Source organism: Empidonax traillii, unplaced genomic scaffold (assembly GCF_003031625.1).
Source record: "Empidonax traillii isolate 1590-97213 ecotype Southwest subspecies unplaced genomic scaffold, ASM303162v1 scaffold8:size5222938, whole genome shotgun sequence".
NCBI lineage: Eukaryota > Metazoa > Chordata > Aves > Passeriformes > Tyrannidae > Empidonax > Empidonax traillii.
Window position 1 is genome coordinate 4,174,203 of NW_020955201.1, and position 17,883 is coordinate 4,192,085.

Here is a 17,883-nt window from a genome sequence, read left to right on the forward strand (position 1 = left end):
GGTGCCCTTGAACAACAGATATGAGGCCCTATACTCAAAAAGTCAAGTAGAGGTCAGGCAAGAGGAAGATCTCTCTGCAGGCTGCACCGTGTCTACCAGATGGCTTACAAAAAAAAAAAAAAAAAGGGTAGTTGTAGTAGGTGACTCCCTTTTGAGGAGAACTGAGGGCCATACCTGTCAACCAGACCCATCCCACAGGGAGGTTTGCTGCCTTCTCAGAGCCAGGGTGAGGGACATTAGTTGGACATTAGAAAGAAGTTCTAATTAGAAAGAAGAGAGTGATCAGGCATTGGAATGGCCTGCCCAGAGAGGTGGTGGATTCACCATCCCTGGAGGTTTTAAGATGAGGTTGGATGTGGCACTGAGTGCCATGATCTAGTAATCAGAGTGGGGTTGGATCAAGGGTTGGACTTGATGATCTCAGAGGTCTCTTCCAACCCAGTTAATTCTAAGATTCTATGATTCTGTGACTTCCTGTTGCTGGCCAAGGCCAACCAACTTCAGAGTAATAGCAATGCTTCTGTGATAACATATTTAAGAACAGAAGGTTGTGGTACAGAAAGAATTCCAGCCAGGGAAGAGTGGAGTGAGAACATGGGAACAACAATGTAGACACCAAGGTCAGTGCAGAAGGAGGGGCAGGAGGTGCTCCAGGTGCCAGAGCTGAGGCCCTGGAGCCCATGACGCAGACCATGGTGGGGCAGCTGTGCCCCTGTAGGCCATGGGGGACCATCTGGGTGCAGAGACCCCCCTGCAGCCCATGGAGGAGCCCATGCTGGAACAGGGGGATGCATGAAGGAGGCTGTGACCCTGTGAGAGGCCCATGGTAGAGCAGGGTCCTGCCAGGGACCTACAGCCCACGGAGAGGGAAGCCCATGCTGGCAGGTTTTTCCCAGGTAGGACTTGCGGCCCCTGTAGGGGACCCACGTTGGTACAGCTTATTCATGAAGGACTGCACCCCATGGAGGAGTGACCCACGGGACAGTAGTTTGGGAAGAACTGCTGCTTGAGGGATGGACTCACACCAGAGAGGTCCATCAAAGACTGTCTCTGGTGGGAGGGACCCCACGGGAGCAGGTGAAGGACTCCTCTCCCTGAGCAGTGGCAGAAACAATAACTGACCACAACCTTCATTCCCCATCCCCCTGCACCGCTGGGGGGGGGAGGAGGGAGAACATGAAAGGAGGAGTGAGGGGAAGTTATTTTTAAAGACTGTTTTATTTCTCATTCTTTGGCTCCTAGTTAGTAATGGCTTAGTTAGTTTGGCTCCTGTTAGTAATGAATTTAAGTACTATTCCCACTTTGAGTCTGTTTTGCCTGTGAAGGTAATCAGTAAGTGACCTCTCCCAGCTGTTATCTCAACTCATGAATCCTTAGCTGGTTCTTTTTTCTCTCTGCTGTCCAGTTGCAGAGGGAGAGTGAAAGAGCAGTTTTAGTGCGTAACTGGCATCTGGCCAGGGTCAACCCATTACAGATAAGAATAGCATTTGTCCATTCACAAGCCGAGATATAACGATTTATGAGCATGGCTATATTTTGCTGAATTACTCTTGTGATAATGGCAATATTAAACTTTGGGGAGAGACTTTTAACTACCTATCAATCTCTATCTTAAAGCTGTTAAGTCTTTCTGTTAAGATATGTCATTCTATGTTTTAACTAGCGATATGGATTTACTATCTAGAAATACAAAATGTGTATTGACAGAGACTAGCATCCCTGTTGCACATGAAGACTTCTGATGCATTAATGAGACTGTCTCTGTTAAAAGAGCTAAAATTAAAAAAGGATCTCACCACAGCAGTGTAGTATTAGAAGCAAAAAATGAGTTACTTTCTTCTGTCCTAATATATAAGAATATGATACAGAAACAGCTAAATGAGCTTTTTCACAGCAAAAATTCCTGCTTTTTTTGATTCTAGACTATACGTTAAATATAACACTTTTGACTTAAACTGATATGGTTTATTATCATGTCAGAGGGTGGAGTGATGATGATATTTCAAAACATTCAGTGTATCTGAACACATAAACGACCTTAAAATGTAGTGACTAGTCTGAAATTAATCAGTGCTCTCAACTGACTCATGTGAGTCATGGAAAATAATTTAACAAAATTGCCTAAGCTTAGGAATGTCTGTAAGGCACCAAAACAAAGCTGGAAACATTCGGCTGATGCTGAGTTTTGCGTATATAATGAAGTAGCAACAGCTCTGCTTCTGAAGACATGTTGTAAATAAAAGTGAACATTGGACAATACGGGAAGAGTATTGAACTGCTGATAAACAATTAACTTGCTGATTAGTGCATTGAGCTTATCTGGCAAGATTTTGGTAGCAGGCTGGGCCATGCAGAGGTGGCTTCTCTGAGAAGCTGCCAGAAGTTTTCCCCAAGTCAAACAGAGCCAGTGACAAACAGCTTCAAGACAGACCTGCTGCTGGCCAAGGGTAAGCCCATCAGCAACGCTGGCAGCGCCTCTAGAATAACAGCAGAGAAGTATGTGCTGATCTCTTCATTCTCGTGACCAGTGACAGGACTAAAGGAAATGGCATGAAACTGAGTCAGGGGAGTTTTAGGTTGGCTATAAGGAAAACGATTTTCACCCAGAGGGTGGCTGAGCACTGGAACAGGCTTCTCAGGGAAGTGGTCACAGCATCATGCCTGTCAGTCCAAGAAGTATTTGGACAATGGTTTCAGGCACATGGTGTGATTCTTGGGCTTTCCTATGCAAGGCCAGGATTTGGACTTGATGATCCTGATGGGTCCCTTTTACTCAGCATATTCTATGATTCTGTGATTCTCTGGCCGAAGCAGGGAAAAGAGTTGCTGCGTAAGAGCGATCACAGCCAGAGAAGAGTGGAGCGAGAATATGTGTGAGAAACAGCCCTGCAGACACCAAGGTCAGTGAGGAGGAAGGAGCAGGAGGTTCTCCAGGCACTGGAGCAGATATCCACCTGCAGCCATGGAGGACCCAGCGCCAGAAAAGATGGATGCCTGAAGGATGCTGTGACCCTGTGGGTAGCCCACACTGGACCCGTGTTCTGAAGGACTGCATCCCATGGAAGGGTTCCCCACTGGAGCACCTTGTGGAGAACTCCAGGCTGTGGAAAGAAGTCAGGTTTGAAAGGGTTGTGGGTGACTGTCTCGTGTAGGAGGGACCGCATCTGGGAACCAGGGACAAATATGAGGAGTACTCCCGCTGAGAAGGAAGGAGCAGCAGAGACAATGTATGATGAACTAACAACAGGCCCCATTTTCCATGCCCCCGCACCAGTGGGGCACAGGAGGTAGAGAAAACTGGGAGTAAAGTTAAGCCCTGGAAGAAGGGAGGAGTGGGAGGAAAGGTGTTTTTAAGATTTGGCTTTATTTCTCATTACCCTACTTTGATTTGATTGGTAATAAGTTAAACTAATTTCCCCAAGTTGAGTCTGTTTTGCTGGAGACAGTAAGTTGTGAGTGATCTTCCCATGTCCTTATCTCAACCCATGAGACTTTTGTTATATTCTCTCTCCCGAGTCCAGCTGAGGAGGAGAATGACAGAGCGGCTTTGGTAAGCACCTGACATCCACCCAGGTCAACCCACTACAGTAAGTTATGGAAAATTCTGTATTAAAACTAATAATGAACATATATCAATTAGAATGCCAAAATTTGTACATCTCTACAGGCTTGCAACACCAGGAAAAGTTTAAAGAACTAATCCTCTGGTTTCACTCCTACTTGAAGCTTCTCTACCAAATCTCCACAAACTGAGTGTCTCAGCACTTTTCCTGTCTCCTGTAATTTTACGTATCGTCTCCTATTGCAGTAGTTAAATCAGTGCTAGAATTCTATTAAGAGTAGAAGAATCATTAATAAGAAATACAAATTCAGCATGATGGGAGCATGATCCACTATAAGGTCCCAAACTACATAACAAATGCAGGACACTGCTGCATTTTGAGAACATTATAAATGTAACGTCATCTCTTCTTTGGCATTTACTTTTTGAGGGCCGGGGGAGGATAATGACATGGACTTTTGCACTTAGTCAAGTGCAAAGGAAAAGGAAATTATGAGGTTGCCAAAGGAACTTGCTTAGACAGCATCTGACAGTGAAAGAATACATATTTGGAGGCATTAATCTATCTGAAGAAATGACCTGGTCAGACGAGTAGAAGTTTTGTCACTCTCTGAATATATTAAAGGTGAATGGTATCTATTAAAAATGTGAGAATCTGTCATTTGAACAGCTGTTAGTAGAAGGATTACCTGGAAGAGTAAAATAAGGCTGTGTTACCAAATTGAGTAATTCAGAATACTGTACAAACTGCTGAGTATTGGGAAACACAAAATACAGGGCACTCATAACACTGGTGTTGTACAGGGTACTTCACAGTGGAAGTTTTGACTACTTCTCCTTCTGTCTACAACCTATAGGTATAGCTTAACAGAAAGTTGTGTGGTAGCATGCAAGTGTAAGTCTTGTTTTATGGCCTGACTGCTTTATTTCTCTGATACTCTTACTTGCCAGTAAGGCTTCTTCCCCTAATATGCCCTTAATACACTATTAATGAAAAGAAAACCTTCTCCTTTTTATTTCCTAGGGCTGTACTCTGTGCACTTCCTTTTTTTCCTTTTTGTTTTTGAATTCTGGCAGACTTTTCTGGACACTATAATCAGATTTTCAATTAGCAGTATTAGGTTGCACTCTGTAAACATCAGAACATAATTTCAGAACTAGTGGAGGTGTTCTTCCTAAGCAGCTGTGCATCTAGCTGAAGTAATAAAATGGAGAGCACAGACTGCTTTTAGTTCAATATACCTTTATACATTTAATCTTTCATTTTTGTTACTATTTTAGGAACTTAGATCCTCTGTTTTTGTCCTTTTTTGGCTACATGGGAGTTCTTATGAGGAAGGTTAAGAGCATCAGTGAAAAAGAAGCTTTGCTGTGTGACCAGGCTGCTCTTCCTCTTCTGAGCAACTAAAAATCCATCTTCAGTCTCTTTAGTTTTCCGTTTCTACCTACAACTTCGTCAGCCTCCCTTCTTTACTGGGGGAGGAAAATGAGGAAAACTGGCAGCACTTGCCACTTTGGAATGCTTAAAGCTCATGAGACTTAGAGTTTGCCAGTCAAAGTTACTTCTTATCAGTAGAGATAGTTACTTCTTATCTACTGACTGAGAGATGATCATCCATCACTTGAAGTCATGTGACTGCTTTTTAACTTGGAGATACCAAAATAAACATTTGTCCTGTTGAATCTACACTTGCTTGAGCAGCCAGTGTGTGAGACTTCAGATAAAGTAGACAACCTCACTGGAAAGTGATGTTGCCCAGTCCACTGCTGTAAGGCTAAGCTGAGTGCAGAATGCAGTCACTGTTGTTATCTGGCATCAAGCATATCCTCAGGTTTGCAGATGACATGAAGTTGAGTGGTGCAGTTGATACAACAGAAAGAAAGGGTGCCATCCAGAGAAACTTGGACAAGCTTGAGAATTGGGCCCATGAGAACCTCATGAGGCCGAACAAGTTCAAGTGGAGGTGCTGCACCTGGGTCAGGACAATCCCAGACACTGGGAGAAGCCATCGAGAGCAGCCCTGCAGAGAAGGATTTAATGGCTCTTGAGGATAAAAAGCTGGTCACGAGTCAAAAATGTGTGCAATGTGTGCTCAAAGCCAACCACATCCTGGGCTGCATCAAAGGCAGTGTGGGTAGCAGGTCAAGGAAGGTGATTCCACCCCTCTACACTGCTCTAGCGAGACCCCACTTGGAGCATAGCATCCAACTCTGGGGTCCCCAGCATGGGGAGGACATCAACCTGTTGAATCAAGTCCAGAGGAGGGCCCTCAAGATGTTTAGAGGGATGGAACACCTCTCCTATATGGAAGGGCTGAGAGAATTGGGTTTGTTCATCTCAGAAAAGAGAAGGCTTTCAGGAGACCTCAGCTGCAGCCTTTCAGTACCTGAAAGAGGGAGAGTGATTTTTTTGTCCTAGTGATAGGACAGGGTTTTTAAACCAAAAGATCAGATGTTAGGAGGAGACTCTTTTTACTCAGAGGATAGTGAGGCACTAGAACAGGCTGCCCACAGATGTAGTGCACACTCCATCCCTGTAAGTGTTCAAGGTTGGGTTGAATAGGGCCCTGAGTAACCTGATGTAGTGAGCCGCATTCCTGCCCATGGCAGAGGAGTTGGAACTAATCTTTACTGTCCCTTTCAACCCAAACCATTTTATCATTCTCTGATGATTATGTAACTCTGTCATAGCACAGTTGCTCTTGAATGCCTGTTGAAAGCAGAAGGCAAAGCTGAGAGCCTGAGCTTCATGCAACTCTGAAGGGAGAGAATTATATCATTACTGAAGGATAAGAAAGGAGTTTAAAATGCTTTGCAAAAGCAGGAGTAATTCTTAGCCTAGTATTAGCATCAAACTGTGGAATCAAGATGTGCATTTTCTGTGGACAGTAAACATACTCAGTTCTGTAGCTGGTAAAAAATATTGTGGATACTACTATCAGTAATACCAAAAGTATTTGGTATTTTTTTCTGGATTCCAATCCCTTCTGACATTAAAGGAAAGGTGGTTTAATTTGTACATGAGAAGTGGTAATGGACATTCCTTTATTAGGCCAGATTTGGCTTCATGAAAGTGCTCAGCTATCCAATTGCACCTGGCCCAGCACTGCAAGCTAACAAGCACACTGAAATGGTTTTATCATCCTAATCCGTCACAGCAAGTATGCTTTCTGAAAATCTAGAAAGAGGTAATGATATTGCTTCCTAGGAGCCACCACAGACCAAATCAGGCCAGCTCATAGCCTTTCAAGTAGGAGGCTTATCAGAGAACTGCATTGAATCAATTACTGCTTGGTGAACAGGAGTGCCTTTAGAAACACCAGAAATGCTTTCTCTTTCTGTAGGAAAACATCTCACAGGAATGCTTGATAGTGGCATTTTAGGTACACTTAGGTTTGACATGAAAAAACCACCAAGCATCAACAACTAGGAAGTGTGATTTTTATAAAAGCACAAAAAGAAACACCCATTGCAGCAGACTATATTCAGCTTGTAAGACACAATAACAAATGCCTTGAAATAGCTGGCTAAATACCTCCAACTTACTCCTGAAGATTTATTTGAGGGCCAAGCCAGACTTTATCTAAGACTTTAGCTGAGCTTTGTTTTCCTTGTATGGGCTTTAGGGACTGGGAAAGAAATAATACTGGCGATCCCATAGTCCTGATTCTGGATGTTCAGAATATGGAGCTTCAGGAAAGCATCCCAGAAGCACTGAATCATGTCACACAATCCACAACCCAATTATTTTCTTTCAAGACTTTAAAAGAACAATCTGTTAAGAAAAGCCTTTTTCTTAAACCTGCACTAAAATATCCCTACAGAAGCATGGAAAGGAGTAATTAGCCAGCATATTGGTGAATGCCATGGAATTTTTAGCCATCTGACAAAATATTTATCTCCTAACAGGTAAACTATGCAAGTTTGCCAAATCTGGAGGAGCTGCTGACTCCCTCAATGGCAGGAAGGCCCTGCAGAGATATCAACACAAATTGGAGGGCAGGGCAACCACTAATTCCTTCAAGTTTAACAAATTCCAGATTCTGCAATTGGGATGGGGCAATCCTGGATATATGTACACTCTGAGAAATGTATCCTGGAGAGCAGCCCCACAGAAAGGGACCTGGAGGTCCTGGTCAATGGCAAGTTGAATCTGAGTCAGCAGTGCCCTGGCAGCCAGGAGGGCCAACCGTGTCCTGGGGACATCAGGCAAAGCATCACCAACCAGTCAAGGGAGGGGACTGTCCCACTCTGCTCTGCACTGGGGCAGCCTCACCTTGAATATTGTGGGCAGTTTGGAGCATCACAAAATAAGAAAGATATTAAGTTCTTAGAGTGCCCAAAGGAGGGCAATGAAGATGGTGAAGGGCCTTGAGGGAAAGCCGTATGAGGAGTGGCTGAGGTCACTTGGTGTGTTCAGCCGGGAGAAGAGGAGACTGAGGGGAGACCTCATGGCAGTCCACAGCTTCCTCAGGAGGGGAAGAGGATGTGTAGGCACCGATCTCTTCTCTGTGGTGACCAGTGACAGGACCTGAGGGAATGGCCTGAAGTTGTGTCAGGGGAGGTTTAGGCTGGACGTGAGGAAAATGTTCTTCCCCTAGAGAGTGGTTGGGCACTGGAACAGGCTACCCAGGGACTGGTCACAGCACCAAGCCTGACAGAGTTCAAGAAGCATTTGGGCAATGCATTCAGACACATGGTCTGGTTTTTGAGACTATCCTAGGCAAGGTCAGGAGTTGGACTTGATGATCCTTGTGGATTCCTTCCAACTCACCATAATCTTTGACTCTATTTTTTCCTTAAGATATTTATGCACCTCAATTACTTTATGCACCGATTAGTAAAATTAAGCCTTTTTGTAATTTTTCATATATCTGAACTTCAAAGAAAAAAATGGTTTGCTGCTGTTAAAGTAGAACACTATGTATGGTATGCAGTATTGTAAACTGTAAGGGCACACTACTCTGACAACTTCTGAATGGTAATGTATTCAGATTCACTGCTTGACAATTATTTTTGTATATTTAATGGTGACAATAATGTGTGGTGATTGTACTGGGGGGGAGTGGCAGGGGAGCTTTTGTTTTAATTTAACAGTTAAAGCTTCTGAACTACCTTTCTATATTAATCCCACTCAAAGATACCTTCCTGAAATGGGCAGCTGGCAAATTAACACCTCACCTCACCTCACCTCACATAAAGGTCCTTTTATTGCTTAGCTTCAAAGATCTTTCAATAGCACCAGGCCAAGAAAGTACATAATGGAATGGACTCATGAAAACTGTTGTTCAGATGAAGTTTAAATTTCAGACTCATCAGAAAGCATTCACATCAAACTCATAAGACCACTTCGGATCCCAGTAATAGTTTAAAAAAAACTGTTCCAAATTCTATGTGCAAAACTACATGAATTATTAGTGTCAGGATTACCAGTGCATAAAATACCATCTGGGAAGAATTCCGTTGAAACAAAAACTTGGCAGGGAGAAGGAGGGGAGGGAGTGGGGTGCGGACAGGTTCTGTCTCCATGGTAATTTTTCATGTACAGTAAGGCACTCTGAATGACTAACTCATCACATGAACAAGATCAAGAATTGCAGAGACACTGCTCTATCTTGAACTGGTTTATAAAAATCCAAAGTATTTTGGAAATAAACTTAAAAGACCATCCTTAAAGCCTACAACAAAAATAGTGTTACAGCAGTGTTCTCAATTCCTGCTCATTCACCTTCAGAGTAAAAGATCATCTCAAGGACTGATCCTTGACTGTAACAGCCCTACACCAGGCCATGACCAATCAATCCACTGAGATAACACTCGGCTGAGACCAACTTCTAGAGTCCCCATGTTTGGATACAGTGAAGAGTCAGTTGCTAAAGCACAATCACAAGATCACAAGCACAAAAGTTTTGTATAACTGCAACAGGATAGATAACTGCAGTTATACAAGCCAGCAAAAAATATCAAGACCATCATGTATTTGTCTCAATATTTTCCCATTAGCCTAAGTCCCACTGAGAGCCTCATGGACAGGGGAGAGAGAGATGAATGCAAAACTTTACAGAAACTGTGCAAAACTAACCATGTCCCATTGAATGACAATGGACATATTTCAGTCAGCCACACATAAAAAAAACCAAAATGATCTGAGAAGAAAAAGCAACATGCATGAACTCTAGAAGACATTTATTAAATTATTAACAGAATACAGAAGACCACCAGATTCTGAGCTCAGCTCAGGGGACCAGGAGAAATAAAACCACAAAACCAACACTAAGGGCAGGGCTGTGTCACTACATTATCTGTGTGGTTTTTTACCTTCCAAACCAAAAAGGAATAGCTTCACAAACAGTGCATACATCTTCATTTACAGATAAATTAGAAAAACCAAATGATGGATGAAGAAGGGCAAAGTAGCAAAATGTGCAGGTGTCACAAAACAAATTCAAGGACAAAAAAAAAAAGTGAAGTACCCTCCTTGTCACATCCTTTGTGCAGACTTTACATCCCACTACTGGACTTGCTCTGCTTGTTATTTTTCTGATAATGGTATAAAGTACATGGTATCTACACTGGTTCCTTTCTTAAAGATTCAGTATCCTGGCTGACTCTGGTGTTGAAAACCCTCTCTCTCTAAGTACTTCCCCAAGGCCTTACAGATAACCAGTAGACTTCCTAAACAGAATAAAAAAAAAACACTCCAGTGTTGAAACAAGAAAATATATTTTCATCCTCCTCTCTGTTTCCCTCCACCCAAAGTGAGTTGACAGAACAACCCAAACTAGTTAATAATGGCCAGTCTTCGCGAACGAAGAACCGGGGAAGGTCTTTACACCTTCCAGCCTGCGCATTGGATTTTTCAGGTGAGACACAGTGTGTGCGGAACTGAGTCCACCCTTTAATCCTGAGGTTCATCTGCCGGGGCCAAGCGAGCTTGGACGGTGGCAGCGAGGTCCTCAGGACGTAGATGGATTGCCTTACAGGGCTAACGAGCTCCATCTGCCTGGGGAGTGTCCCTGACCAGGAATCGAACCCAGGCCTCAATGGTGACAGTGCCGCGTCCTTAACCACTAGACCACCAGGGGCTCCCACCCAAACTAGTTAAAACCTAAGACAAAGTTCTTGCCAATTTTTGAATGTTACAGAGTGACACATAATAAAATCTAATTCAAAAGGTAAAAACCAAGTATTTAGAAACCACAATATGAAACACTAAAAGGCAGAAAAAGCACTGGTAGCAGGACACTACAGGAAAAAGCCTTAGAAAACAACTCAAATAATCAAACATAATGATTACAAACATATGTAAAGAAGACAGATGTGGTAAAACAGATCTTGAAACAAATTTCCTTTCTATGTCAAAGACTTCTCAAGTTGGTAGCTATGATATACTGAAATTACAATCTTTCACACACCCTGATCATTACCAAGGAATTGTCTGAATTTACCAACTGATAGAGGCTACACACCATGCCATATACAGCTTGTACTAACGTTTATAAGAATAAACCAACAGTTTAATAGCCAATTGATTTCAACTGTATTTTACTACAATTAAAACTTCAGAATGAAGATCATGAAAGACATCTTTGGACAACTCTACTACGTATGTATTCTTCAAAGTGTTTAGCGGTCTCATTACTAGGGAGATTATTACCATAACTGAACTTAGCAGCATGTTTTATAACATACACAGTCATGATTCATCAGTTATTCCACACCTTAACTGCAGTCCAACAGAGGTCTGATGCTCCAGCACTTCTGGGAAGATGTGATAGGACATTTAAAATGGAATATATTCTAAGGTTGAAACTACAAGCACCAGTAAGTCATCAGACTTTTTCCCCACAGAGCCTCCTGAGAGGATAAATGAATTCATGATTACATGATTCAACTGACCAGAAAACTGCCTAGAGGCACCAGCTTTTTATTTCTTTAAAGTTAAATAACATAAATCTAAAAAAAGGAAAAAAAAAAGTAAAATAAAACACTATCTCAAGAACTTACCTTCAGACTTCAACTTCGTGAGAACAAAAATCAGGTAGTTGTTGAAATCTGGATACTGATTGAGTTGTTCTAGTTTCTAAAGAGAGAAACTGTTAAGGAAATTTGAAACTTCACACAGAGTATTTATAGCTTTCTGGATACAGAGATTATTAAGTGAGTTATGTATTGCTACATCACTTCAACCAGCTGTGACTATAAGACCACGATATACAGAGAATGAACAATCTAAAAACCGTTTCTGTAGTTTTCTTGCTGATGCAGTAGCTTTCATGGAGAAGTCTTAAAAAATCCAGGGACAGACAGAGAAATTAACAGATCCTTAAAAATATTTGTAAAGCTGTATCACCAAAACAGGCAGTTGAACATTACTAACAACTGTGAACTCTAATGGATCAAAAAATATCAGAAATGAGCAAAAAAACCTGAAAGAGCAATACTTAACAGAAACTTAGTAAGAAAACACTTACTTGGTCTAGGAAATGAAGACTAGCTCGTAAACTATATTTTCTTAACAACTTCTTCACTCACTCCAACTTTTTTTTTTTTTTTCTTAAATCAAAAAACAATATCTTGGTTGGAAAAATATCTCTGCCTTATCAATTCATAACTTTGCTAACACTGGGTTTTGGCTAACCTATACTCCCCACTCTGTTATATTTGAGATCTAAGCATCCAAATGTGCCAAAACATCATCATAAAGAAAGAGCGTGACAGAACCAACACACAGAGTTGTTTTTTTTCTTTTTTTTTTTACAAAAATTACGGACTGAGAGTACTTTAAATTTGAAAACATTATTCACCACCCTGCTTGCACATGCTACTACCCCCGGAAAACACAGGTATCAACACAGCAGGGAGTTTCCACTACCATTTAAAAAGAATTTCAAACACCAGTTAACAGAACAGTTAACATTAACAATTCAGTCAATTTCTTACCCCACTTCTAGACAGACAGCACCACTTATACTGCCCATCCCGAATAAAGACTGCTATATTTCAATAAACAAACTAGATGCTTCTAAGTTATTTGAAGCAGAGCTTTAAGATGTAATTTTGCACTAAAGCTACACTAGTAACACTGTAACACTTAGGTATTGCAAGTACTAAAGAGCACCAGGTTAAGTTTGAGGCATTACGGGAACACTCCATTAGACTCTTCTATTTAGGATATTTCAAAGGAGGCAACTGTGTTTCAAAAACCTGAAACATAGCTGAAAGACAAGACATTCGAGATGAAATCTACCTTCACCGTTCAAGTAAGAGGAAACCTTCCTAAGCCTGACTGTACTCACTACAAAAGTCTAGAAGTCGAGCAAATTTGGATTCAAGCTAAACTTTTACAATAATGTAAATATATATAGACACACATATGTTCTTACCAACTTAAATTAATTCTGTTGCTTTCTGTGAAGCCCTTTAAGCAAATGCTTTAAATAAATTGGGATCAAGATGATAAACTCATATATGCCTCATAGAATTTCAGCACTTTTAGATATTTCCAAGCACTTATATGGCTAGCCCAAGGAGCAGGAGACAATAAACGAGGCCTGCATTTTTTTAATACCTTTTTAAGACCTATTAGTCTTAATTTAAAATTTTGCTTTCTCAATCCTTGCTTCATAAAATCTATTCATAACTTTTACAATCAAGAGAGACCGGGGGGGGGGGGGGGAAAGGCGGAAAAGAGGGGTAAAAAATCTCAACAATTCACAACACTGACACCAAATGCACTGCAAAGTAGCACAAGAAGCTACAATGAGTAGATCTCCCCCTTTTCGTGAATTTTAACGACTGCAATGAGCAGCAGTATTTCAGGATCAGGCTTCTAGGCAAGCAGAAACATCCTCACCACGTACCAAAATGCGCAGTGTCAGAGCCAGTAGGCCCACGAGGGCGCGCAAGCAGAGGCTCCGCCAGCTACGGCTTTCGCCTAAAATTCCAGCACCGGATTCCCTGGGGAGGCCCCTGCCCGCCCCCCGTGCCGCGAGGGTGCGGGCACCGCGCACGGCGCAACCCCGGCCCCCCGGGGGGCCACAAGGGCGAGGGCCGCGTTCCCGCCCGCCGCGCTGGGGGCTGGGCGCTGGCGGCGGCCCAGCCTGGGCAACCCGGGAGAGCAGCGGATACCGGCAGAGCCGCGCCACAGCCTGGCCTTTGAAAATAGGGGGGGGCGGGGGAAATTTAAAATGCTCCCCCAGCGGCCAAACCCAGACCGGCCTATGGCTCCGGGCTCGCAACAGGTGCCCGGTGCTCGCCGGGGAAGGCAGCCCCGCGGCCCTCAAGCCGCCTCGGCAGTTCAAACGCCGCGCCGCGGCGGCTCCCCGGGCAGTGCAGGGCAGGGCAGGCCTGGCCCGGCCGCCGCAGCGCCGGCCCTGCGGCCGCGCAGGCCGCGCTCCCCCCGCCCGGCCGCGGCCGCCCCCGGCCCCCGCGGCCCCGCAAATCTCGGACAAGGATACTTGTTGCACGGCTCTCTGCGTGGTGGTGTCCGGGGACTGAGACTCCTTTAGCAGCTGGAGGATTTGCTGGAGACCCTGCTCGTCGGGCTTCCACTCGTACTCCATCTTGACTGTCTGGAAAACAGCAGACAACAAGCGGCCGCGGTTGGCGGCGCGGCAGGGCCCGGGAAGGGGCGGGCGGAGAGGAAGGAAGGCCGGGCCAGGAAGGGGGCGGGCGATGCCCGGCCCGCTCAGGCCTTACCCCTTCAAGTGTCCCAACAGCCGCCGGCCGAAGGACACCGACTTGCTCCCGCAGTCTCCGCGCCGAGCAGAGACTGAGTCACGGCGATTTCGTGATCCGGCCCGAAGAGCCGCCTCGCGTCCTGCTGGGTCCTAGCGCCGGGCACGCCTCCGCTCGCCCGGGCCGCCCCGGGGCCGCCGACACCGCCGTCCGCCTTTCCCCGGTGCGTCCCACACCGCCAGGAGCCTGCGGGCGACAGAAAGCGAGCCCCTCAATCCCGGCCGGTGCGAAACGGAACGCCCACGCCACCCACCCAAGAACAGACAAAAACCTCCAGCAGACGCGACAGAAGCGGCGCCCCGGGCCCGGCCTAGCCTGGCCCCCTGGGACAGCGCCCGTCAGCGAGCGCGGGGGGTGCTGCCCGCCCTCAGAGGAGAAGCGCTGGCTCGAAGGCAGATCCAGGAGTCAGGAACGTGGTACCTGCGTTACTGCCTGATGCATTTCTACGTCATTTAGCTGAGTGCTGAGCAGACCTCAGAAGTTCCCAGTTTCACGTTTAAAGAGGGAACAGGACCAACTACGCGAGGAGGGGGTTGGGGGCGTGCAAACTCAAAAGAAACTACTTAGAATACCTACTGAATCTTATCCTTAGCCCCAAAATATATCAGGAGAGATCTGTGGCCAAAATTAGCAATTTAGATATAAATATATATATACATATGTATATATGTAATATGTATGCATCACATACATTGTATGTATATAGCTGTTGTTATATATCATACATATACTAATGGGAAAACTAAGAACAAATGCTGCTTAAAACTGGTCTAAAATGTGCAAATGAAAACGAGTAATTCCTTGGCTTTTTACAATCTTACTTTAAGTCACTGTGTTTGTAAGCAGGAAAACTAGTTTCTGCTGCTGTGCAGGACTCAGGTGAACACTGCACATCCCAGCCTTAATAACTGTCCAGAGACATTAAGGTCAGGGAACAATAGTGATTCCTAAGGGTGCACCCAGGTAATTTGCAAATTGGCTCTGTTTCATCTCCCCAACACTGACAGTCACCTGACGAGTCTAAGGACACTAAGAAGTGTCCTGAGCCAACTTTCCTTCTATTACTATGAGATGCTATTCTTGAAGGAGACAAAATCAGCCTCCAACAAAACAGCAAACGGAACCATCACAGGCAACAAGACAGCAGTGTATATGTATGTGTGTATTTGTACTTATACAGTGAAAGAGGGTATTTGATGAATGAGGAAAGTACGCACCCACCGGAAGAAGAAGTAGAGAGATATACTGCACACTATACAAGATAAAATTAATGGAAAGGACAAAAATAGCTTAAGAAAATAAACAAACAAAACAAGAAATAGGCTATGTTTCTTAACCTCTTCTATGCAACCAACTGCTGTAGTTATCACAGGATTTTTTCAGAGACAGACTACAAAAGCAGCACAGCTCTTGAGAGTTTATAGCACTTAAACAAGATTGAATCAGCAAGGCAGCTACATAAAGGCTTGCCACCAGTTACCAGGAAAGAATGGGCACAAGATTTACATGAGATTTTTGTACCATGGTAAATCTCCACAACTTTTCCTTTAACACAGGAAAGTGTCAAAACAAAGGATGTGGATCCAGACCATTAACACTGATGTTCATAGCTCACACTATATGGGTAGGAGATATCTTCATAGGGATGCTTGCATAGCTGGAACAGATGAAAGCTCAAGTCCAACAAATCAAGGAAGATTTAGGCCTCATTCCCCTACTGCTGCCTTACCAGGAAGGTTGTTGAAACTTGCTTTTCTTTGAGACTGTCAAGTTTGTTTGAACTTGGTTAGAGCTTCAGAAGTTACTAATCAGAACACAAGGACTAAATTTGTCTAATATTATCAGGAAATCAAATGTGTTAAACAAAAACAACATTAAATATGGGACACAAGGGAAGAGACCAGAAAGGAAAGTTGAGAACAGGAAAAAGCAGAAAGAGAAGCAGGCCATGGATCCATAGATAAGAAAAATGTACATTTCCTTTCCAAGAATGTAACCAAAATTAAATCCTACCAACAATTTCCATTTTCTGCAGAGGAAAGAAGAGAAAAAGGCCTACAAATTCAAGTATGAATGGGAGCCTCTACAATTAGTGGAGACATGTAAGTGCTTTAGACTATCATCCTCCAAGGTAAGTTCCTCCTCAGGTTACATACAGGTACCATATAAAGAAACCTAAGGAGTACACCTCAGCTTGCAGAATACCTTCTTATCTTGATACTTTCTGTTATTCTAACCTATCTCTAGCCCTTTAAATTACGTACGGAATCAGGATAAGGAGAAATAATTTGCCTGAGACAAGAAAAAAATGCAGATTGAAAGGATTACAGTGGAAAAAAAACTACAAATCCATTTCTTTCTGTATGCTTTGCCTCTTTGTTTTCTACTACCTGTTTTCCTCAAGCAAGAAGCTTGTGTAGAAAGGAATTCAGAATCCATGCTAACCAAAGCACCAGCCAGATGAATGAAAGCTATCGTTCAAAACATAGCCTGGTTTGTCCCACTCACTCAGCAGAATGCACTAGAACTAAGTTTGAAACACTTATCTGTGTATGTAAGGATGACAAAAGTTCTCTGAAAACAGGAGCCTTGCACAAATGCTGCAGCTAATATTTGATTTCTCTATTATCCAGCCTTCAGATGTCATGCACTAGCCAGAATCTAGTTTCAGTCACTTTACCCTTTAGAAAATTTTTCCCAGTCTTTAGTTTTGTTAATTGTTAATACTGGATTTTTGATGGTTTTGGTTGTTTGGGGGTGTTTTTTTGAGAATTCTAATAGCTATCATCTTGTCATAAAATTCAGGCCCTGATGTATGTAATGCTGGTTTTTAATAATGGTAATCAAACATTGGATCCATTGCTAAATCCAGGCTTCTGAGTTTCCATGTAGTAGAAAGTGCTTATAGTGTCTCTCTGTACAGAAGGCTTGTATGCATGGAGGAAATAATTCCATAACTTTGTGTGTAAACCCTTTTATGTCAGGCTAAGAGTGATACAGATTAAGCTATGCAGAAAAAAAGCTCTCATAATACAAAATGCACTATGTGTCTATGTGAAGGAGCTCATGCAGAATAGCTATCGCTATATTATTTTGCAGTGCCTTCTCCTGGAGACATGCACTAAGCTTTCACTTAAAAAAACAGTGGTAGTCCTCACATCTAGCATATCAAAGAAGAATCCATTCTGAAACATTTGGTGTAGTCTCAGTTCAGCCACAGGATACAAGATTAACATTTATTATGAGAAGATTTATTTGAATAGTCTTAGGAAGAAGAGAGTTTGACCCTGTGAAGCACTAGAGAGGTTACCAAGGAGACTGATAAAAAAACAGCTTGAAAGGATTTTTTTGTCCATGACTGCAACATCCATGAAATTAATTTTCTACTTTTCCAGAGCTATGGTTATTTCATTTCCCCAGCTAGAGACACCAAGTGGAAAAGTAGCATGTTGCTAGTGATTTGCCCCACTGGAATCACACATGCTAGATACTAAAATGGCAGTATGTGCTCCTAATGCTGGCAGTCATAAATCAGTCTAAAACTGAATGGAGGGCTGTTTGAAAAAACCATTACCTCCTGA

The 17,883-nt window shown here is 43.2% G+C and overlaps 1 protein-coding gene across 1 annotated transcript in view; it reads right to left on the reverse strand.

Annotated features, from left to right (window-relative positions):
- TNPO1 (transportin 1) overlaps positions 1-14,136 on the reverse strand; it is a 53,718-nt gene extending 39,582 nt beyond the window's left edge. The window contains exons 1-2 of the mRNA XM_027883860.1: positions 14,023-14,136; positions 11,570-11,645 (exon numbers count right to left, since the gene is read on the reverse strand). Of these exons, the coding sequence (XP_027739661.1) occupies positions 11,570-11,645; positions 14,023-14,127 (181 nt within the window). The 5' untranslated portion in view covers positions 14,128-14,136. The remainder of the gene's footprint in view (positions 1-11,569; positions 11,646-14,022) is intronic.
- Between the last annotated feature and the right edge of the window lie 3,747 nt (positions 14,137-17,883).